Raw genomic sequence first — 21868 nt, forward strand, 5'->3', positions numbered from 1 at the left:
TTTGGCTTCCTTCCTTTTTCTGAATATAGTAAATAGTCCTAATTAGATTTTGGAGCTTATTAAATATTACTTTTGTGATTTAGAGTGTATTATTGGCATCAACATGCCATAATCCACATTGTAAGACATCAGTTACATTGTTTCACTCAGTTCACTTAGTGGGAGTAATTCTAAAATGTAAAAGTGTACAATACTAGTACAAATTTGGACACATTTAACAAAATTTATGTTTCTTTGTATCTTTAAACCTGATATATTTATTTATGCAGGGTTGGACAACCAACCCTGCATAAATAAATAAATACATAAATGTTAATGAATGAAAATAATACATACATAACTACACTAGTTAATAAGCATAATTAATATAATAAAATTAATAAATCTAAATAAAAAATAATGAATAATAAATAAAAAAATAACTGATTAAATAGGCCAGAACATATAAAAATAAATATAGAAATAAATGCATTAAGTAGAATCAATATAATAAATATTATATAATCATAAATATTATAATGAATATAATAAATATAATAAATAAAATAATTGTGGAAATACAACATGTGGAACATGCAAAAGTGATTGCTGTCTTTTAATTAAAAATCTGTATTATATTTGCTTAATTAAATATCAACAGTTATTATTATTATTATTATTACACTATGTAACACAATTTTTGTTCCTGGGTAGTAAGTGTTATTTCCTAATTACTTATGTCTTAAAAGTATAGAAAATGGCTATTATTCCCCACAAACTTTGCTTTTGTGACCAGGACAGTGATATTTTGAAAGTTACCTATTTCCAATGAGAAAACGGGCGATTTTGTGTCTTTTCGTTCACATAAAGTCAGAAAAAAAAAAACATATGAATCCAAATTAACGTGTTTACACTAAAGTAATACAAAAATGACTACAAAAGATTTAGAAGTGAGTATTTTTTTTAGATTTACGATTATAGTGTAAATCACTTTCACGAATCAGCCCCCAAATGTAGTCTCCCATCATGTTCTCGTTATATTGTCCTTGGTAGTGGCGTTCAAAGTCCAGTATTTCCTGATGGAAGCACTCGCTTTGCTCCGACGAGTACGCTCCCATGTTCTCCTTGCATTTATCAAGATGAGCATCAAGGATATGGACTCTGAGGGACATCCTACAGCCCCTTGTGCCGTAGTTCTTCACCAGAGTCTCAACCAGCTCCACATAGTTTTCGGCCCTGTGATTGCCCAGGAAGCCCCGAACCACTGCGACAAATCTGTTCCAAGCCGCTTTCTCCTTACTAGTGAGCTTCTTGGGGAATTCATTGCACTCAAGGATCTTCTTTATCTGTGGTCCGATGAAGACACTGGCTTTGACCTTTGCCTCAGACAGCTTAGGGAAGAAGTCTTGAAGGTACTTGAAGGCTGCCGATTCCTTATCTAGAGCTCTGACAAATTGTTTCATAAGGCCCAATTTGATGTGCAGTGGTGGCATTAGCACCTTCCGGGGGTCCACCAGTGGCTCCCACTTGACGTTGTTCCTCCCCACAGAGAACTCGGTCCACTGTGGCCAGTCCCGCCTGTTGTAGTGCGCCTTGGTGTCCCTGCTGTCCTAAAGGCAAAAATAGCAGGGAAACTTGGTAAAACCGCCTTGGAGACCCATCAGGAATGCCACCATTTTGAAGTCACCTATGACCTCCCAGCTGTACTCATCATACTTCAAGGCGTCCAGCAAGGTCTTGATGCTGTTGTAATCCTCTTTGAGGTGCACCGAGTGAGCCAGGGGAAGAGACGGGTACTTGTTACCATTATGGAGCAGCACGGCTTTGAGGCTCCTGGATGAGCTGTCAATGAAGAGTGTAGGGCTTTACTGGTTGTTTAGATCAGTGTTACTATCAGAAATAATTAATAATTATTTCTGTAGTTATTAATTAATATTTAAATTAATTAATTGGATCTAACTCATTAAAACCTCATATGGGGCTCCAGTAAATGTATTGCACTACGTTTAGGAGCAAGTTTGGTTATTAGCAATAATTAATAATTATCAAAGATAATTATTAATGATTAAAATCAATAGAACATTGATGAGAATCAATGTTAGCTTTTTAAATCCTTTAAATCAACAGTTATCAAAGATAATCGTTAATTGTTAACATCGATGAAACATTAATTAAAATTAATACTAGCTTATTGATCATTCAAATTCAGTCATCAAAGATAATTATCAATTATCAAAAATCAATAGAATATTAATAAGGATTAACATTGACGGGGCACCACCCTGAAATCAGGGACTAATAACCAAATAGTAAAACAGTCTCAATATTAGATTTTTTTCTTAGGAAAATCGACATCCGAAGAATATCGATTTTCGGAAAAAAAAAAACAATGAATGAAGGTTTGAATCCGAGCACTGACATCCCGTCAGCATGACACAGGCGTATGCAAAACAAACCAAAACACTTCTCTTTGTAATATAAACAAAGTTTATTTATGCAGTAATATCAATTAATAATTAATACAATGCAGTCAATAAACTTCACACTTACAACTACAAACTAAACAGTGATATGATTAGATATGGAAATCAAAATAATCCTATAACACATAAGGTGTGTGTGTGTGACAGTGTGTGTGTGTGTGTGTGATTAGTAAGAGAGAGAGAGAGAGATGATTAAGTGACAGCCCTAAAGCCGATTTTGCGATAGCGGGAGAGAAAGCAGCTGTGTTCATCACTCAGAGACGCGGTTTTACGAGCGGGGCTCGTAAAAGTCCTGCGTTATTTGACTCTTTAATGGATGAACTCAGTTTCTGTCTCACCCGCGATGGCAAAATTGCACAATCCATTTTGGTTGGACCACAATACAGCAAAACAAATTCATGATAATTAATACCCTGAGTATTAATAATGAGCGGACATGGCGGTCCGTAAACTGTACAAGCAAAAACCTTGAAACACAAGAATAACACGCTATAATATTCTATCTCTGCCCAGACATAACCTCTTATTTGAATCGCATGAGGACACAGGTAGAATGTGTTTTCCTCTGTCCTTTAACTTTGACCCGGTTCCTTGAGGCTCGTGTGATGACGGGAGGCCGTTTCCTCGCTCTGTCGGCGGGCGGTACGGCTGTTGATTCTCAGCGGGCTGGCGGAGAACTCAGAAATGTCGACTTGATTGAAGATGGAAGAGAAATCTTTAATCTCTTCACTTCTGTAGGCAAACGGATGAAAATGCGATTGCTCGGTGGTCTCCTTCGGATCCGTTAGAGTGTTTGGTTGAACACAGAGTAATCTCAACTCGTCCAGCGAGATAGAGATTGTATGGCTACAGTTTCAAGTCGGACATTACTTCCTTGTGTCACGAGGTTGCACCGGAGAGCAGCAAAAAAAAAACTACATCTATATTCGGTGAACAAAGTCGCTGGAAGTAAATTCTGGAAGCATTTCAGAGGTATTTCAATTCCTGATGATGTCATGTTTGAGGGACGTTCTGTTGTGTGCCTCATCCAATAGGAGTTGAGAGTTCGATCCTTTAGTGAGCAAGGCTTCATGGATTTGTAGTCTGTTTTGGACTCCCCTTGTTTGATTTTGGCGTGATTTTTATCAGTAAGATTTACGACTTAGAAGGTGGGGGCTTGAGTTATGTTTTTACGACTGTGTTAGGCCTGACTTTGTCTTCTATCTGAATAAATGAGGCCCAACAAGATGCGCCACTCATTTTGGTTACAGGCGATTCCGATCGCCTCAAACAGACTGGTCACATTGTGGCAGAAGCAGAGCCTATCTTGACGTGTGAAGAAGCTGGAAAAAGTTTGGTGACCTTCCTCTGATCTGTGACTTGCACACTTTCATCCAACAAGTTCCACTGCTTCAGCCTAGACGTCAAAAGCTCGGCATTGGACTTGGTGAGACCAAGATCTCTAATCAAGTTGTTGAGGTCTTTTTGGTTGGGGTACTATGGGTTTCTCTTCTCAGCTTCACCTCTGAAATCCCTCAAAGTCCATATCCTTGATGCTCATCTTGATAAATTCAAGGAGAACATGGGAGTGTACTCGGAGGAGCAAGGCGAGTGAGTACTTCCATCAGGATATACTGGACTTCGAATGCCACTACCAAGGACAATATAACGAGAACATGATGGGAGACATTTGGGGGCTGATTCTTGAAAGTGATTTACAGTATAATCATAAATCCCGAAAAAACACTCACTTCTAAATCTTTTGTAGTCATTTTTGTATTACTTTAGTATAAATACATGTTCATTTGGATTCATATGTTGTTTTTTTCTGACTTTATGTGAACGAAAAGACACAAATTCTCCCGTTTTCTCATTGGAAATAGGTAAATTTCAAAATATCACTGTCCTGGTCACAAAAGCAAAGTTTGTGGGGAATAATAGCCATTTTCTATACCTTTGAGGCATAAGCAATTAGGAAATAACACTTACTACCCAGGAACCACTGCATAAATTTGCATGCCTCCATTTTTGTTATTTCAAGATTTGATTAATTCTTGATTCAAAGGTGTTATAAACAGTAATTTGTATGAATAATAGCTGCAAGCTGAAAGGAAATTGCAGGATGGAGGTATAGATTTGTTCACCCTGGTGGCACAGTTTGTTTTCTTGAAGACTCACATCCGTATCCAGTGATAATCCCTTCTCTGTCTAATTTTCTTTGCTCAGTGATCTGTGTATAGTTTGTTAAGACAACCAATTGTCTGACACTCATCTATGGTTTAAGACATAAAGCCATACTGAGAATTGTACAGATTCTTTGTATGCAGACACATTTTGCTTTATTTTTAACCTTATGGTATATGTTGTGGTACAATAAAAGAACCATATAGCAATATAAATGTGGAAGCTACACTTGTACATCACAAGGGAAAATAATCACCCTCTTCTTTCAGGCACATGTTCTTGCACACTCTAAAATTTAGCCGCACTCTTTGACAAGAGCTGACATTCAAAGAGATTATACACAAAGCGCCTTATGTGATGCACAGAGATGTGAACTTATGTCAATATGCTTTCAAGGACAGTTCCTTCACCTGGCTTCACCTGTGGAATACACGCGGGTTATTTCTGCTGCACAGGTGTCTCCTCTTTTTCTCAGTGTTTCACTTTTTCTGTCTATCCTTTGTTTTTATCCCATTCCTCATATGGAGGACCGAAACAAAATAAATCAACAAATAAATTCATAAAAAATTAACAAGATAATGCATACATACATAACATGCATTAAAATAATGCATTAAAATATTGAAAAATAATTAACCTATTTTTTTTAATTAAACAATTGTATATTAATAATAATAATAATAATAATAACTGTTGATTTTTAACTAAGCAAATAAAATACAGATTTTTAATTAAAATATAGCAATCATGTTTGCATGTTCCACATGTTGTATTTCTACAATTATATTATTATTTATTATATATTTTATTATATTCACTATAATATTTATGATTATGTAATATTTATTATATTGATTCTACTTAATGCATTTATTTCTATATATATTTTTATATGTTTTGGCATATTTAATCAGTTATGTATTATTTATTATTCATTATTTTGTATTAATATATTTATGCATTTTATTATATTAATTATGTTTATTGTGTAGTGTAGTTATATTTGTATGAATTTAATTTATTTATTTATGTAGGGTTCGTTGTCCATGTCATCATAATGAATTTTTGCACATGGTCTCAGCAAGCTTTTGATTTAGTTTTATTGTAAATATGACATGACTTTATTGATTGTGTGGTTTACCGAGCAGCGCTTCCACTCGTGGCAGAATGCATGTGACGCGTGGCGGGTCAGCTGTCAGTAAGCACGTCACCTACTCTGTGAGCAGCATTGATGATGGCAGGAGCTGCTGCTCTGGATATCCTGAGCAGTCTGAGCCTCATCAGCGGGCTCAGGATACGAGCAATCTGACAGTGATCCGCCCCAGCGCGGTGCATTCTGCTGACGGCAGCAGCGTTTCGGCCTGTGCAGCATCTGTTTACTGTCAGAGATCTAGGTCAGCCCGTGCTTTAGGCAGAGTAACGGTGTGTGCCACTCCCCATACTAGATGTTACTCTTTCTCTAGAACTGTCCATGATCACCACAATCCTAAGCCTCTGTTCCAATCTTTTGCACTATAGCCTACCTAACTACCAAACTAAAAAAAGAAACAAAGCCAAACACATTTTATAAACTTTTTTTTTTTTCAAGGCAAAAATATACATTTACATATTTTGTTAAATAAAGAACGTTTTGGCACTGACAATTCCCAAACACAGTTGATCAAATCTGTAAAATGATGACTAATTTGCATTTCATAAAAGTTTAAACAATTAAAGGTGCAATACGGAAAATACAAATAGTCTGTTTTTTTTACACCAGCAAGCCAGATAATTATTCAAATAACTTAAAATAGTGGTTCTCAACTGGTTTTGATTCATGCCCTGACTTTACAATGGACAATAAGTGGCAACCAAACATAATAAAATACATAATGTCAGCAACTAAAGATACATTAAGTTTTCTCTCCCCCCTTTTACAAGTGATGAGCCTGTGTATTTATATGTGCCGATTATATTTATTATCCACTTTATTTCCTAACATCAAACATCATACATACAGAACATGCATTGCTCAGGTGAAAACTTTGTCCGTAATTTGTTCATAAGTCTTGGAGGTCCAGACATCATGTACTTGCCCTTATATTACAGTGCAATGCCATATAAGCACAGGTAAAACCATGGATGGCTCTTCATTGCTGAGGTTAGGTCAATGTAGTTAGTATTTTATAGTATTTTGTTATGAAAAAATAGACTAAATGCATTTAGAAACTTTAACTACAATGGCCACAGATGTAATAAAAATGAGGTCCAATAGATTCCGCCTATGGATTATTATGAACATCTTTGCTAAAATACCACAGTTACTGTAACTTTTTTAAAATCATTATTCATTTTAGTAAAGGGTGAGGATGCATAATTTGAAAAACCTTTATTTTGATGCAAACACAGTGTTGTCTCTTTTCCTTGCCTGTGCTGTTTATAATGTCAGGGCTATATGATTTGTATTTCTTCATATTTTACTCGTTTAATTTTGATCTAATATGCAAATTTGATGAACAATTCAATGGTTGATAATTGTCAGAGCATTTTGTTAAAAAGTTGTTTGCTAAATCTTTATAAATAACTAAATATGTAATAACATTCTTAAAACTTTAGTTATTTATTAATATTTATTTATTTATTTTAATAGATAGATAGATAGATAGATAGATAGATAGATAGATCTATAGAAAATCTATAATAATCACTGAAAGTTTTCTTAATTAGAAGGCTTGTTATGTTGTCTTGTGCGAGGAGTGTCTTACATCAACAGCTTTCCCCTTTCACATAGGGAGCCTAATCTGTCGCACTGATGGTCCCGGGGCAGGCACGTCGAGAGATAGACTTCAGCATGATTATGTAATACCTACCGAGTTACACTGTCAGCACTGCACAGATCAGACTCTAAACACCTTAAATGTGCCCTATGAATGGACTGCTACACTAAACCTGTTGAAATGAAATGGCTTTGCGATCAGTGTATGCCTATAGTTACTGAAGGGATGTTATCTTCACAGATATATGATGTCATTTGAATTTCATTGTTTACAGTGGCTGAAGTAATTGATGAACTGACAGTGATTGCACATTCAGTAGTTGTCTCATATCATGTCAAATAGATAATTGTAAGTGTTATATAATTGCTATATACACCACTTGAATAACAAACATGCTTATGATATCCCATACCTGATAGGTGGCAATATACTGTATGTGAAACCCAAATGTATATTATGTATTATATGTTCATGTATGTTTTTCACTGATATAAAAAGTCAGGTACTTGTACAAATAAGGAATATATAATACTACAAAACTGGCCGTTTTCTTATATGTAACGTATATTTTCCCAAATAATGGTGGAATTTGAAATGAGTACATACAGTATATCCAACTACAGTATATGTTTGAAATGCAATGTTTTATATCTGTTCATATATGGCCATAAATCAGATTTCTCTATGTAGGTCTGTCTCTATGCAGCGTGAAGCATCTACATGTTTCCACTGAACATGGTATAAATATTGGGGGGTTGGGGGTATGTACTTGCTTGGGGGGTTACCTCCCTCCCATCCCGCCTGGAAACTACGCCCCTGGAAATAAGGGTTTGTTGGTTGAATCAAAGAGCATTACAATGACGTGTGAAAGTGAAGAAATTAGAATAGAAATATTTTACTATCACTTAATGTACTATTATATTATGTAAATATAATAAAATATATTTTGTATTATAATTTTTCTTTAAAAAAAAAACAACAAAAACAACAGTGTAAATATAAAACTGACCAAAACTAAAGCTGACCAAAAAGAGAGACATATGCATTTATGCGTTTAGAAATATTTTGATATTAAAAATATTTTTATGTCATTCATATAGTTTTAAAGCCTTAAAAGGAAATCATATATCCCTATTTTATTATTTGATTTATAAATTTGAAGTTAAATATGTAAAAATAACTTCTTAAGGTGTATGAAGCACACAGGCACCTTAAGAAATATGACAGTGTATATGACAATTAATCGTGAAAGCCCTAAAAGAGACAATTAATCGTCATAGACCTCAAACAGACAATTAATTGCCTTAATTGCAATTATTTGTTTGACAATTAATCATCAGCCAAATTTCATAATCATGACAGCCCTATCTCTATGTGACATATCATTTAGTCTAGCAAATAACTTTCATCTGAAATGAGCCAAAGTTGAACTTAAAGGGTTACCTGTAAAACTTATCAGTCATAATGTATAATATTCCTGCTATTTTAAGGACAATCTAATGGTAATCTCTGCTCAGCTCATCTAAGCAAGTCTTGTCCTAAAAAGCCACTAGGAACATTATGCGTTATTGCCACCTGCTAGTTACATAAACACAGTTAATGCCGACCTGCTATGACAGGCATCGGCCCGCGCTGGTGTCAAGCACACGCAAAGGTGTGTCACTCACACATGACATCAACAGGAATGTGTCATGCACCTAGCTTTTGTTCTGGACACTCAGTCACGTTTTGACACTCCTGTTTTCAGCCCTCGCTCTTTCATGCAACATGCTGTCTGCAAACAAATGAAAGCGAGCAAACAAGACACAGTAAAGTGGGCACACAGCCATTGAAAATCATTGCACTGGAAAGATTAGATAGAGATGCCTTAAAAATTAAATTAATACAGTTATTATATTGATCAGAATTAAAATATAAAAATCTTCAGACACTTTCTGATTGTCAAAAATTAGTGTAACATGTCTATACCTGCGGTTATTATGTTAGGACACCTGTGTGAACTTGAGTGGACTTAATACCTCCACTAAATAAGCCCTTGAAAGCAGTCAGTTAAAAGATATCGCAAAAATTGTTAGAAAAATTAAAATTCCACTTGGTTTGATATTTTGTTAAATAAAAAAGTTTTGTTAAAAAAAGTTAGGATGTTTTCATGTGCTGACCACATATGTCTTCTTCAAAGATCCATCAGGTATGTTCTTGGTTTTATAGGGAAATTATTTGGTTCGTTGGTCCGTTGGGTCGGACTGCATTCTTACCACAAGTGAACTGCTCCAGGGTTCATTGGCAATCGGTCCGAGACCACCTTGTCTAGCTGGTCTCAGGTTGGTTGTTTTGGTGCGGATCCAAGCACGATTGCCGTGTTCATATTTGCCTAAACGAAACTGAACTAAGGGAGAAAATGCAGAAGGTTCTGAAACAAATGCTCCAAACAAGCCAGGTGTGATGAATTAATTTTTATTCTGGTCCAAGCTGATTTTTGAGTGCTGGTGAACCTGCAGACTGAACTCACTGTGATATCGGAAACTGTAGGTTGACTTTTCTTTAGGTAAAATCTGTCTGTGCATACAGAAATGCGAAACACTGCCCCAAGTGGCCAAAGCGGTAAGTGTTGTTTGGCGTATGGGCAAATGTGAGCTCCATTTTCCAGGTGAAATGTCCACACGGGCACAAAAAGCGAGTTGTTTTCAGCTGTACAAGCTGTAATACAGTGATGAGGAATGCACATTTTTATAAATGGAATGCCCCAACTCAAACCCCAAACCTAAACCTAACCATCAGTAGAGTAAAAATTTAACATTAGAGGAAACATGCAACCTCCGTATCGCACACGTCATTGAATATGCATACATGATCACTTCCTGGTTTCAATGCGGGATCCGAACCTGGGTCTCCCACCCTGCTAATGCAATACACTTCTGGTAAACATACTGGAGCCGATACAAAATGTCTGATAGGAGATGGTGCTTGCCAGTGAGTTTGCAAAATGTGGCCAATCCTAGGTTACTGGAACTCTCGGAAACAACATGCCAACTTCCTGTGTGATCACGTTGAGACCTGCACACCCATAGTGTTTACCACCAAAATGTATCTGTTGAAGCTAATTGCATTGAATTTGCATTTAATAAGTTAAAGCACTTGAAAACTTGAACATATTAAGTACATTTCTACATTCAAACATGTACAAATTAATTCTCTGGCTTATAAGTAAATAATATTTATGATTGTTTGTCATCTTTACAATGTGTCATCATGTATCATTCCTAAAGTAGAAAACCTTGTCATATTTATTTGCTAATTTGAGTAAATTTCACAGGTAAATGAAATAACGTACTTAACGTTTCAAAGCTGGTATTCCCAGCATGCACCGGGCTTGAATAATTAATGAGCTTGCATGGTTTCACTGTTTGCAAGTTTATTTACAGTGCTTTAATTGTTAATTTTGTTGTTACTTGTTTTGTGCAGTCTTAAGTTAATTTTCTACTCAATATTACCCATTCATGTTCAAATAAATTATCTGTTGATTGTCATGGTGTTTCGTGCACCAAGTGTTGAGGTCTGATTTGCAGCTCAGTCATTTACCAGTAATGGAATGTGATGTTGTCTAATAGACTACACAGCATGCATTAAGGTGCTCCTGTGGGAGGCTTCTGTATGTCATGTAGTTCATGAATAAACATACAGTATATTTGTTAGGCAAACATGGCATGTTCTAATAATATGTTCTTTTAAATTTTAAATAAAGTTCATTTTAATACCATGTATGTCATTTTGTAAGAAAAAGTTACTGAATTTGCTAAAATGTTTTAATTACATTTATTCACTTAAATCAGTATTATGTCATGAAGTTAAGTAGATTTTACTTAATTTTATACCATTAAGATTTTCGCAATTAAAAGGTCACATAATTGTGCTTTCGTGTTTATGAGCAATCTTACCACCTGTTGTGCTCGTGGCTCCAATGTAAGACCCTCCACCGTTACAGCGGGACTTCAGGAAAGATGGTTTTAAAGTGGCATGTGTTGCTGTCTGGCTTTTGTGTGTGACCTTGCGCTACTTAAGACCTTAACAAGATATATACACAAATCAAAAGAAAAAAGCAAATCACTGACTTCAGCCTTCTAATTACCAGTAAATCATGCAGGGGTCACTAATTAGGCAGAGATGGATCCAGAGAGCAGCCACCATATGGCACTGATGTGGACTGTGGAGTCAAGGCTGGAGCCTGCACGGCTCCCACAGCCTCACAAGCAACTAATTGTTTTCTTTCCCTGCTACCCCTCTTTTCATTTGAGGTCTTTGTTATCTTGAGAGAATACATTTTATGGTAGGTTAAGCTGCTTAGCTGATTTGAAATGCGTGGTGGATGTTAATGGGGCTACAGGAGTGGACTGCCTTTCTGGTTCGGTGATGCTTATTTGTGACTGGAAAGTTGGAGAGAGTTAACATTTGTTGGCATAATTAAAAATATATATATATATTGTAACATTATGAAAAAAATTCATGTCCATGTTATTTGTCAACTACCCATATATGGATTCAGTGTTCTTATAGGAAAACATGGCACAGTCAATCACTTTTGAACATTATTTTTTGAATAACGACAAGATTTACAGTAAATCCAGCAGATTTGGGTAACTGGAGCCAATGCAGATTAGCAATGCCTAACTGTTACTGGTAGACGGTTGAGGATTAAATAATAATGAAATACCACAAAACTTGAGGAAAGAATCCCAGGCAGATGTTCTCTACAGCTTGTGTACATTGTGTACATTTCCTATGAATAGACATGTTACAAATCAACAATTTTATATAGACGTAGGCATTCCTTCATGTCACATGCTTCATTTTTTGTGGATCACCAATGATCAAAACAGGTGTTGACCCATGAAATCAATATTGATTCCTGAAACTTTTAAACCACTGAAAGTCACCACATAAAAAAAAAAGAAAAAAGAAAAAGAAAAAATCAATATGATACAGTAGTTAATCACTGTCCACTTTGCAGGTGTGATGCTAAACGAACACTTGACTCCTCTAAAGAGAAGAGGCCAGAGCATGAGAGATAGAGAGAGAGATGGAGAGAAATTACTCAACACAAATGCTTTTTGTTTGTCTGGTGCTCTCCACACTTGTTGTGGATGGAGCTAATACTGAGTGTGACTGATTGATCCACCCCTAGATGGACAGTAAAGATTAAGAGGATGACAAATAGACACTTGCTTACACAGCGCTTGCTGCTAATCCCTTTGTCTTCCTTTAGGGAGCCCACAGTAGCCTCGGAGTCACTCACTGTCCAGCATCGCTTGGCATACCATGAGGAGTTGACAGAAGTTCTAAAGAACGGATATCCAGAGAACCCAAAGTCCAGAGCAGAGAGATCCATCCAGACCAACGAGTCTTCACTGGACCTTGAAGAAACATCTGATATTGGCGCAAATCTCAGTGCTGGACGATTCATCTATTTAAGAAGCATCTAAGATTCCAATCAATCTTCTACGGACACATAATTTGGCCTCAAAAGACAGATCCTTCCAAGGGTACACTTTAGGAACAGCTTCGGTAAACTTCTACAACTTATTGAATGGAGGATCCAATGTCAGAAATGTCCATGGTTCCTTTCGTGTCACCAACAGAGTCTTCCAGGAGCAACTCAACCGATGACAGTCAAGAGGGTGAGTTATTAATTTGTTCTTCAATTTAACTTGGAGTTGGACTGGACAAGCAACAAGTGGCAAAGACTCTTGCGAACATGGTCTTTCTGTGAATGAGTTTCCAGAAAGTTTTTGTGTTATAAAGAACTTCGAAATCATCTAAAAGTATTTGTATGCAGAATTCAGAATTGTCTTGCTCTTGCGTTACTGAATTTCATTTTAGGCATCTAACCAAATAACCTCAAAATAAGATCTTTTCAGACAATGTTTATTTGAGCAAAATCTGGACAATTTATTTTATACATCTCAAATAGAATTATGAAATAAGAAAACATCTGAAATACCATGCAAATTGTTTCCAATGATTACCACCTGCTATTGAGGTGATTGTGAATAAGGTACTGCGACTGAGGAATAATTGTTTCCTGTGCTTTCCCAGGTAAAAGTCTTGCTCCTGGCAAGGTCCTGAACTCAGGACTTCTCTGTAAAGTGTGTTCTGATACCAGCAGTGGGAAACACTATGGAATATATGCTTGCAATGGCTGCAGTGGCTTTTTTAAGCGTAGTGTGAGACGCAGACTCATCTACAGGTGAGAAGACAACTTGCACTCCAGACAGTTCAGCTGGTGTGGTATGCGAGGAACTCCAAATGGGGCCTCCAGCATCTTTTCATTTTAAGAGTGTAGTTAGAAACAAGAAGTAGTTTTGGTAAATTCCTTCAGCTCAAGAGTATTATCCATAAAATCTGTGTAACAACATAAATTAATACTCTAATATTGAAATTTACAGATGTCAAGCCGGTACAGGCATGTGTCCAGTGGATAAAGCCCATCGTAATCAATGCCAGGCATGTCGCTTAAAGAAATGCCTTCAAGCTGGCATGAACAAGGATGGTGAGTCAACTTCTTTTCCTCTTTTCTACTTACTACTTGCTCTATCATCTTTTCCTTCTAAACCTCACCATCCATTTCCCCTCAGCTGTCCAGAATGAGCGTCAGCCCCGTAGTACCGCTCAAGTCAGGTTAGATGCTCTGGATGTGGACAAAGACAAGGAGCACCTGGCCACCACGCTGGAGCCCACCTCCTCCTCCACCTGCTCCATAGTCAACCGCCCACTGCTGGGCTCCTCCATCAGCTCCAGTATCAGCTCCACTGATGTCAACCAGCACTCCAGCAGCCCCAAGAATGGGCATCGCTTCATGGCAAGTCTCATGACGGCCGAAACCTGCGCCAAGCTGGAGCCAGAGGATGGTAAGGACAGACTGAGCACAGAAATCTTACAATGATCTCACGTCAGACAAAAAACTATTTTCTGTTCATTAACTCAAGCAAAGTTTGTCACCAGCAAAAGTTTTTATAGTATTTATTTGGATACTAGTGTGCTGCTGGCCCACCAGGCTTTTTTAACTAGCAGATCCAACAAGACTTCTTTGGTGAACAAGCATTAGGAAAGCCCATGCTGGTCGACCAACTTAAACACTTAAGTTGGTCCTCTAGCTAGACAATCACCAAACCAGTAACTAGCATATACAAGCATGGAAATGAATGCTGTTCTAAACTTGTCTTACTTATTCTTCATTGTACAGTATCACAGCATTTTGTACATTTCTCTCTTTGTAGTCGATGAGAACATTGATGTTACCAGTGATGAACCCGAGAGGAGTTCTCCGGACTACAGCAGCGCTCTTTACCCCACACGCGGCCCAGAAAGTGTGTACGAGACATCTGCTCGCCTGCTCTTCATGTCCGTGAAATGGGCCAAGAACCTGCCTGTGTTTTCCCACCTACCTTTCAGAGACCAGGTAAGGTATCATTTCTTACTACTCTATATTATCAAGTACAGCAGTGGTTGAAGTAGGCCAGTTCTCATCGGTGCAAAGTACTGACAATTGTGTGTAACACAATATGCAGTTTTGGCAATTATTAAAACATACCAGCAGCTCTCAAACTGACGGTACTCTATTTTGTCCCTGCTTGACGAAACAGTTTACTCTTTCGCTCTTACTATCTAAATATTATTAGTCTTGGACACCAAACTGATATTCAGCAACATGTTTGGTGCATATTGAAGCTTTTTCTGGACAAGAACTGCCTATTCAGATATCTTGGGACCACCTGACTAACATGTAAAACGTCATTTTTTTAACGCATTTTTACGTGACGTTTAAGAGCGAGTAAAGACGCGGTCACACTAGGTTTTAAGCATGCGAAATTACTTTGGACAGAATATGATGTCATTCTCGAAGGCTTCTAGTTTGAATAAATCACTAATAACAAATAATATTATACTTTATTAAGGATGTTCCTGCAACAATTAAAACACGCAGCTTTGAATTATGTATTCTTTGTCATGAGCCAAAAGGTCAGTGTGTCATGTTTCGATCTTCTATTGGTCACTTGTCTTCTTGACATCCGAGGTGAGAGTTCACCAGACTTGAACTTTGGTACACAGCGAAATGTAGAATGTTTTTGCATAAGCTTCTGTTTCCGGTCTCACTCGTTCGGAAGAGTTCGAATGGAGCACGAAGTCTAGTGTAACCACAACTTTAATCAAAAAATTACGATACCACATTAATAAACATGGATCAAAGTAGTTGTTTGGCAAACATGTGAAAATATCCTGTTTGCTTACTGCCTTAAAATTTATTTTAGTAGAAGTATATTTTAGATAGCTTTACTTTACATCACTTTTCATAAGCACAAATCCAGCAACTAGCTGTTCATCATAATTTGTTTTAGCCTGCTTATTTGTTTTCTTTATTATGTATTAGGGCTGTCAATACATGATATTAGCTGACACATGCGCGAAAATGCTATTAAAGGGATAGTTCACCCCAAAATGAAAATTCACTCATCATTTACTCACCCTCATGCCATCCCAGATGTGTATGACTTTCTTTCTTCTGCAGAACACAAATGAAGATTTTTAGAAGAATATTTCAGCTCTTGAGGTCCATACAATGCAAGTGAATGGTTGTCAAAATTTTGACACACCAAAAAGCACATAAAGGCATCATATAAGTAATCCATATGACTCCAGTGGTTAAATCCATGTCTTCAGAAGTTATATAATAGGTGTAGGTGAGAAACAGATCAATATTTAAGCCATTTTCTGCTTGAAATTCTTCTCCCTGACCAGTAGGGGAGAATATGTATGAAGAATGTGAATCACCAAAAACACAAGAAGAATGTAAAATGATCTGTTTCTCACCCACACCACATCATATCGCTTCTGAAGACATGGATTAAACCACTGGAGTCTTTTGGATCACTTTTATGCTGTCTTATGTGATTTTTTGTGCTACAAAACTTTGTCACCCATTCACTTGCTTTGAATGAACCAGAAGAGCTGAAATATTCTTCTAAAAATCTTAATTTGAGTTCAGCAGATGAAAGAAAGTAAATGATGAGAGAATTTTCATTTCTGGGTGAACTATTCTTTTAAGGGAGTACTGTATTACAATAAAAACAGAAATACATTATGTTAGCACAGCAGCTGTCATCATTAATGTTATTCAGTGGAATCAAAACTGGGAAAAAAAGCACATTTTCTCTTGTTTTGCCCATTAAGTGTGATAGTACTTTTGTTAACAGTCCCAAAAGTCCAAAACGGTAGGGTTTATTTATCTCCCTCTCTCTGTGTTTTCAGGTGATTCTACTTGAGGAGGCGTGGAGTGAGCTTTTTCTTCTGTGTGCAATTCAGTGGTCGTTACCACTAGACAACTGCCCCCTGCTGTCCTTACCTGACCTCTCACCACCAGGACAGGGCAAGGGCAGCCCCTCCGCCTCAGATGTGAGGGTCTTGCAAGAAGTGTTTAGCCACTTCAAGCCCCTGCAAGTGGATCCAACTGAGTTTGCATGCCTGAAAGCCATTGTTTTGTTTAAACCAGGTGTGTTTCCTTTTTATTTTATTTTTATTATTATTATTATTTTTGCTACAAGGGGGCATAAATATACACCATAAACTAACTGCAATATACTGGTATAGTAAACTGTGTTCTGAGTCTTCATTGCATTCTGTAACAGAGACACGAGGACTTAAAGACCCAGAGCAGGTGGAAAATCTACAAGATCAGTCACAAGTGCTGCTAGCTCAACATATCCACACTCTTTACCCGAATCAAGTCGCCAGGTGAGTAAATAAACAAACAAACACCAACATAAGATAAATCTCAGTTTTTTTGAGAGAGGACACAATTAATATGAATAATTTACCTGAATCGCTTTCCTCAGGTTTGGCAGACTATTGCTTCTCCTTCCATCCCTTCACTTTGTGGGTTCAGGGAGAATCGAGCAGCTTTTCTTCCAGAGAACCATCGGGAACACGCCAATGGAGAAACTCCTGTGTGATATGTTCAAAAACTGAAAAAGAGACTGATCCTTGAGGGGTGAAATCCTCTGATTGTAGGTGCTTTGCTCTACTGCTATGCTAGTTAATATGCCAATGAAGCTGCCTGAATGCTGAAAAAGCGCAAATGTATATACAGTTGCTTAATTTTCTCTTCATATCTTATTTTGTTTCTCTTCTTAATTTGTGTCTCTTTTTATACCCATAATATTGCTCATAAGTCTATGCATCTCCATTATGTGGAATCTCCTTTTTTTTTTTTTTTTTTTTTTGCCTTCCAAGCTTGTTATAATAGATTATTTAGCTATATATATGAAAGTAATTGTTATCAAATACCCTTCCTAAAGGGGACACTTTTGGTAAAAGCTGAATGATATGCCTCTTATTTGTAGGACTTATAAATAAAAAATTAATAATTATTGATATTCTTGTATTTTACTTTTTTACAGTCTATCTATCTATCTATCTATCTATTAATTTTTTTTTAAATATTACACTATTGAAATATGTCGAGGGCTACACTACATTTGACAGTGAATTAAGTATAATTGACTGAATTATTGTAAAATAATGTGGTAATGTGGCCACAACACGAAGCGGGCTTTAGCCTCATAGCCTTTTTGACCCTTGAAACTGTCACAAAGGCTTTGTCTGTGATGAACGGCCATGTTGTCAGCAACAGGCCCTTGAATATCGCACTTTCCCAAAGCATAGAGGAGACAAGCTAAGATGACAACAATGGCAGCGCTGAGATGCCCGATGTCATCACTGAGAATGTATAGGAGGAACTTAAAACACTCTCCATGCTCTTCCTCACTGTGAGTATCTCCAGGAGATGGAGGAGTCCACATCACTGACTCCTGAACAGACCTCTGCTCCCAGTCAACAGTTCACCCTCAGAGCCATAGGGCCTCTGTACTTACCAGCTCTCCAGAAAATGGCCTTAGTGTATGCCCAGTACACCATTCCTGACAGTGCAAGTAAAATCAGTCAAGCAGATTCACAGCAGGGCGACCACTCCAGCCAGCAGTCATCATTCCAGGGGCCTTTGCTTAGAGATGCATTGGAAACATCAGTAAGAATCGTGGTGAAGAGCCCGGCAGCTTGGAGCATCATCGGTCTCTGGGCCCTTGGACAATTGAGACACTGAAGGCTCTTTAGTTCTGCATGTATCATGCAAATTAAAAGTTTTTTAGTGCCAAAAAATGTAATAAAAATAAAAATGTATGCAAAGTTTTTGTATGCAATAAATAAATAAATGGTTCCATTAAGCTGATGAAATGAAATAATTGTACTCATATTGTCCAATTAATTATACACTTATTTTCCAATAAATAAATCAATAAATTGTATTAAGTTGCTGGAATTAATCAATTATCCACATTTTTTCCCTAAATACTATTTTCTAAAAAAAGAAATATATATATATGTATATATATATATATATATATATATATATATATATATATATATATATATATATATATGTAATCCCACATATTTACAAAAAATTCACACTAAAGTTTTTTTATGAACTGTAAGATTAATGACTAATGTCTTTGAAGTTCATCCTGGATTAACTGCAGAAGTTCACATAGATGCATTGTCCTTTGTTAGTTGGCTGATGAAGGCTTTTGTTGGAAAATAATTGAAAGTCTATGTATTTCATTTCAAGAGTGTAGTCCATCATTAGACCAGGGTGATGCAGGCAGAGATCAGTGAGGCGCATCGCAGTTCAACTGGCAGGTCATTTCGGTGAGGTTCAGTGAGTTCCATTTAAAGTCCAAGTTCAGGCAGTGGCATATGAAGTATCCAAATAAAATAAAATCACTTTATTTTCACTCAACCAATTTACACAAGTGCAACAGTGGGTGAAAGTCTTGGGTGCAGTTCCAAGCAACATAACAGTCATGACAGTGATGAGACATATACCAATCTACACTAAACATCTAATTTACACATAACACAATATACAATATACAACTAATAATATACAGTATACAATATACACAATATAAAATACACAGTATATAATAAAAATACACAGTATCCCCCCCATTTACATATGTAATCAGTTGGGAATAAATATGCAGTAAGGTGTTGCTGACCCTCTCCACCGGTGCTCCATTGATGGTGATGGGGCTGTGTTCTATTCTCCTGAAGTCCACCACAAGCTCCTTGGTCTTGCTGACGTTGAGAGAGAGGTTGTGCTCCTGGCACCAGCTTGTCAGAGTGTGCACCTCCTTTCTGTAAGCTGTTTCATCATTGTCAGTGATCAGGCCTACCACCATCGTATCATCAGCAAACTTAATGATGGCATTGGAGCTATGTGTTGCCACACATACGTGTGTGCAGGAGTGGGCTGAGAACACAGCCCTGCAGGGTTCCAGTGTTGAGGGTCAGTGATGAGGAGATGTTGCTGCCCATTCTGACCACCTGACGTTTGTCTGACAGGAAATCCAGGATCAAGCTGTTCAGGCCCAGAGCCCGGAGTTTCACATCAAGCTTGGAGGGCACTATGGTGTTGAATGCTGAGCTGTAGTCCACAAACAGCATTCTCACATATGTATTACTTTTTTCCAAGTGGGAAAGAGCAGTGTGTAGTGTAAATGCAATGGCATCATCAGTGGAGCAGTTGCTTCTGTAAGCAAACTGTAGTGGGTCCAGGGAGGCAGGCAGCACAGAGTAGATGTGGTTTCTGAAAAGCTTCTCAAAGCACTTGCTGATGATGGGAGTTAGGGCAATAGGAGGTCAGTCATTTAGGCAAGTTATCTTTGACTGTTTCAGTATGGGCACAATGGTGGATGTCTTGAAGCATGTGGGAATCACAGACAGGAAGAAAGAGAGACTGAAAATGTCCATAAAAACACCTGCTAGTTGATCCACGCATGCTCTGAGAGCACGGCACACTACAGAGACAGTAAGTTAATTAACCTCTGCTTTGTCAGGCATGGGAGTTCTCTCCGTGGAGGCGATGTTGTTTTCCCCAAACAAGCATAGAATGTGTTTAGCTCATCCGGAAGAGAGGCGGTGGTGTTCAAAGCGGAGTGTTTAGTCACTTTGAAGTCTGTGAGGATGTTGATTCCCTGCCACATACTTCTCATGTCGGTGGTGTTGAACTGTGCTTCCACTTTGTTCTTGTATTGCTGTTTGGCTGCATTGATGGTTTTGCGGAGAGTATAACTGACATGTTTATACTCCTCTGTGTTCCCAGAATTAAAAGCAGAGGTCCACGCATTAAGTGCCTCATGAACATCGCCGTTAATCCATGGTTTCTGGTTCGGGCAGATCCATACTGTTTTGGTAGGCACCACGTCTTCTATGCTCTTCCTGATGAACCATGTTACGGTATCTGCATAAACTTTGATCCCATGTCTTACAGTTGGAGTTGGCATCACATCATCCTCTTAAGTCCACTGTAATAGACTGAAGTGATGTCTGGCTAGCACCGGCTGCAGTTAGTCGTCATCACTCAGTGACATGTAGCAGTGGAGTCTGACACCAAGCAGGAATGGAGCTGGATCTGGCTGGCTCTGGTAACCTCGGGATATGCTTAAACTGAGTGAGTGTGTCTGCGTCCCGAAAAGTGTTAGGAAGACTATTCCATAGTTTAGGAGCCAAACAGGAAAAGGATCTACCTTGTTTTGTGGATTTCTATATTCTAGGAACTATTAACAAGCCAGAATTTTGTGATCATAATGAACGTGATGGAATATAGTGTGGTTGCAGGTCACTTAAGTACTGCAGAGCTACACCATTCAAAGCTTTGTATGTAGTTAACAGAATTTTAAAATTAATACGAAATTTAACAGGTAGCCAATGTAACGACGATAAAATGGGGCTAATATGATCATATTTCTTGGTTCTAGTTAGCACTCTGGCTGCTGCATTTTGAACCAATTGAAGTTTATTTTTTGAACTTGCAGGACATCCTCCCAGTAATGCATCACAATAATCTAGTCTTGAGGTCATGAACGCATGAATTAGTTTTTCGGCATCAGCAACAGAGTATGTGTCACAATTTTTCTTAGGTGGAAGAATGCTGTTCTACAAACATTGGACATTTGATTTTCAAAGGACAGATTGGTATCAAATATAACACCAAGTTCTTCACTGTAGAAGACGATGTAACAGTACATCCATCAAGAGTCAAATTATATTTTAGCTGCTTATTTTTAGAGGTTTTTGGTCCAATAATTAGTACCTCTGTTTTGTCGGAATTGAGTGGATGGACATTTCTGGCCAACCAATCTTTGATTTCATTAATAAACTCTGCTAATTTGGAGAATTGTGAAATTTCGTTGGGTTTCGAAGAAATATAAAGTTGGGTATCTTCAGACACAGTCTCTATGTGATATCTAGGTTATACAGTCTCTATGTGTTGTAGTTTATATGACCTGTGTGACGTCTCAAGGCAGCTTGTAGATGGATGGTTAAGCCATTCTGTCTGCTTCCTGACCTGGGCCCCAGTTAGTCAAATACTATCAC

General features: G+C 37.5%; 1 protein-coding gene across 1 annotated transcript; it reads left to right on the top strand.

Moving 5' to 3' along the window:
* Window positions 1-12684: 12684 nt before the first annotated feature.
* Window positions 12685-18490, top strand: LOC127437575 (photoreceptor-specific nuclear receptor-like). Its single transcript, XM_051692584.1, has 8 exons — window positions 12685-13053; window positions 13472-13622; window positions 13822-13925; window positions 14011-14283; window positions 14653-14834; window positions 16682-16922; window positions 17059-17164; window positions 17266-18490. Exons 1-8 carry the CDS (start codon window positions 12963-12965, stop codon window positions 17396-17398), a joined length of 1281 nt encoding a protein of 426 aa, XP_051548544.1. The 5' UTR covers window positions 12685-12962; the 3' UTR covers window positions 17399-18490.
* The last annotated feature ends 3378 nt before the right edge of the window (window positions 18491-21868 follow it).

The sequence above is a fragment of the Myxocyprinus asiaticus genome, chromosome 48 (genome assembly GCF_019703515.2).
Source record: "Myxocyprinus asiaticus isolate MX2 ecotype Aquarium Trade chromosome 48, UBuf_Myxa_2, whole genome shotgun sequence".
NCBI classification, from domain to species: domain Eukaryota; kingdom Metazoa; phylum Chordata; class Actinopteri; order Cypriniformes; family Catostomidae; genus Myxocyprinus; species Myxocyprinus asiaticus.

What these genes read in the sequence shown, in the direction of transcription:
- LOC127437575 (XM_051692584.1), top strand. Translation starts at nt 12,963, where the DNA reads ATGGAGGATCCAATGTCAGAAATGTCCATGGTTCCTTTCGTGTCACCA. An exon ending in CAAGCTGGAGCCAGAGGATG is followed by an intron (nt 14,284 to 14,652) that starts GTAAGGACAGAC and finishes CTCTCTTTGTAG; the next exon opens with TCGATGAGAACATTGATGTT. An exon ending in CATTGTTTTGTTTAAACCAG is followed by an intron (nt 16,923 to 17,058) that starts GTGTGTTTCCTT and finishes ATTCTGTAACAG; the next exon opens with AGACACGAGGACTTAAAGAC.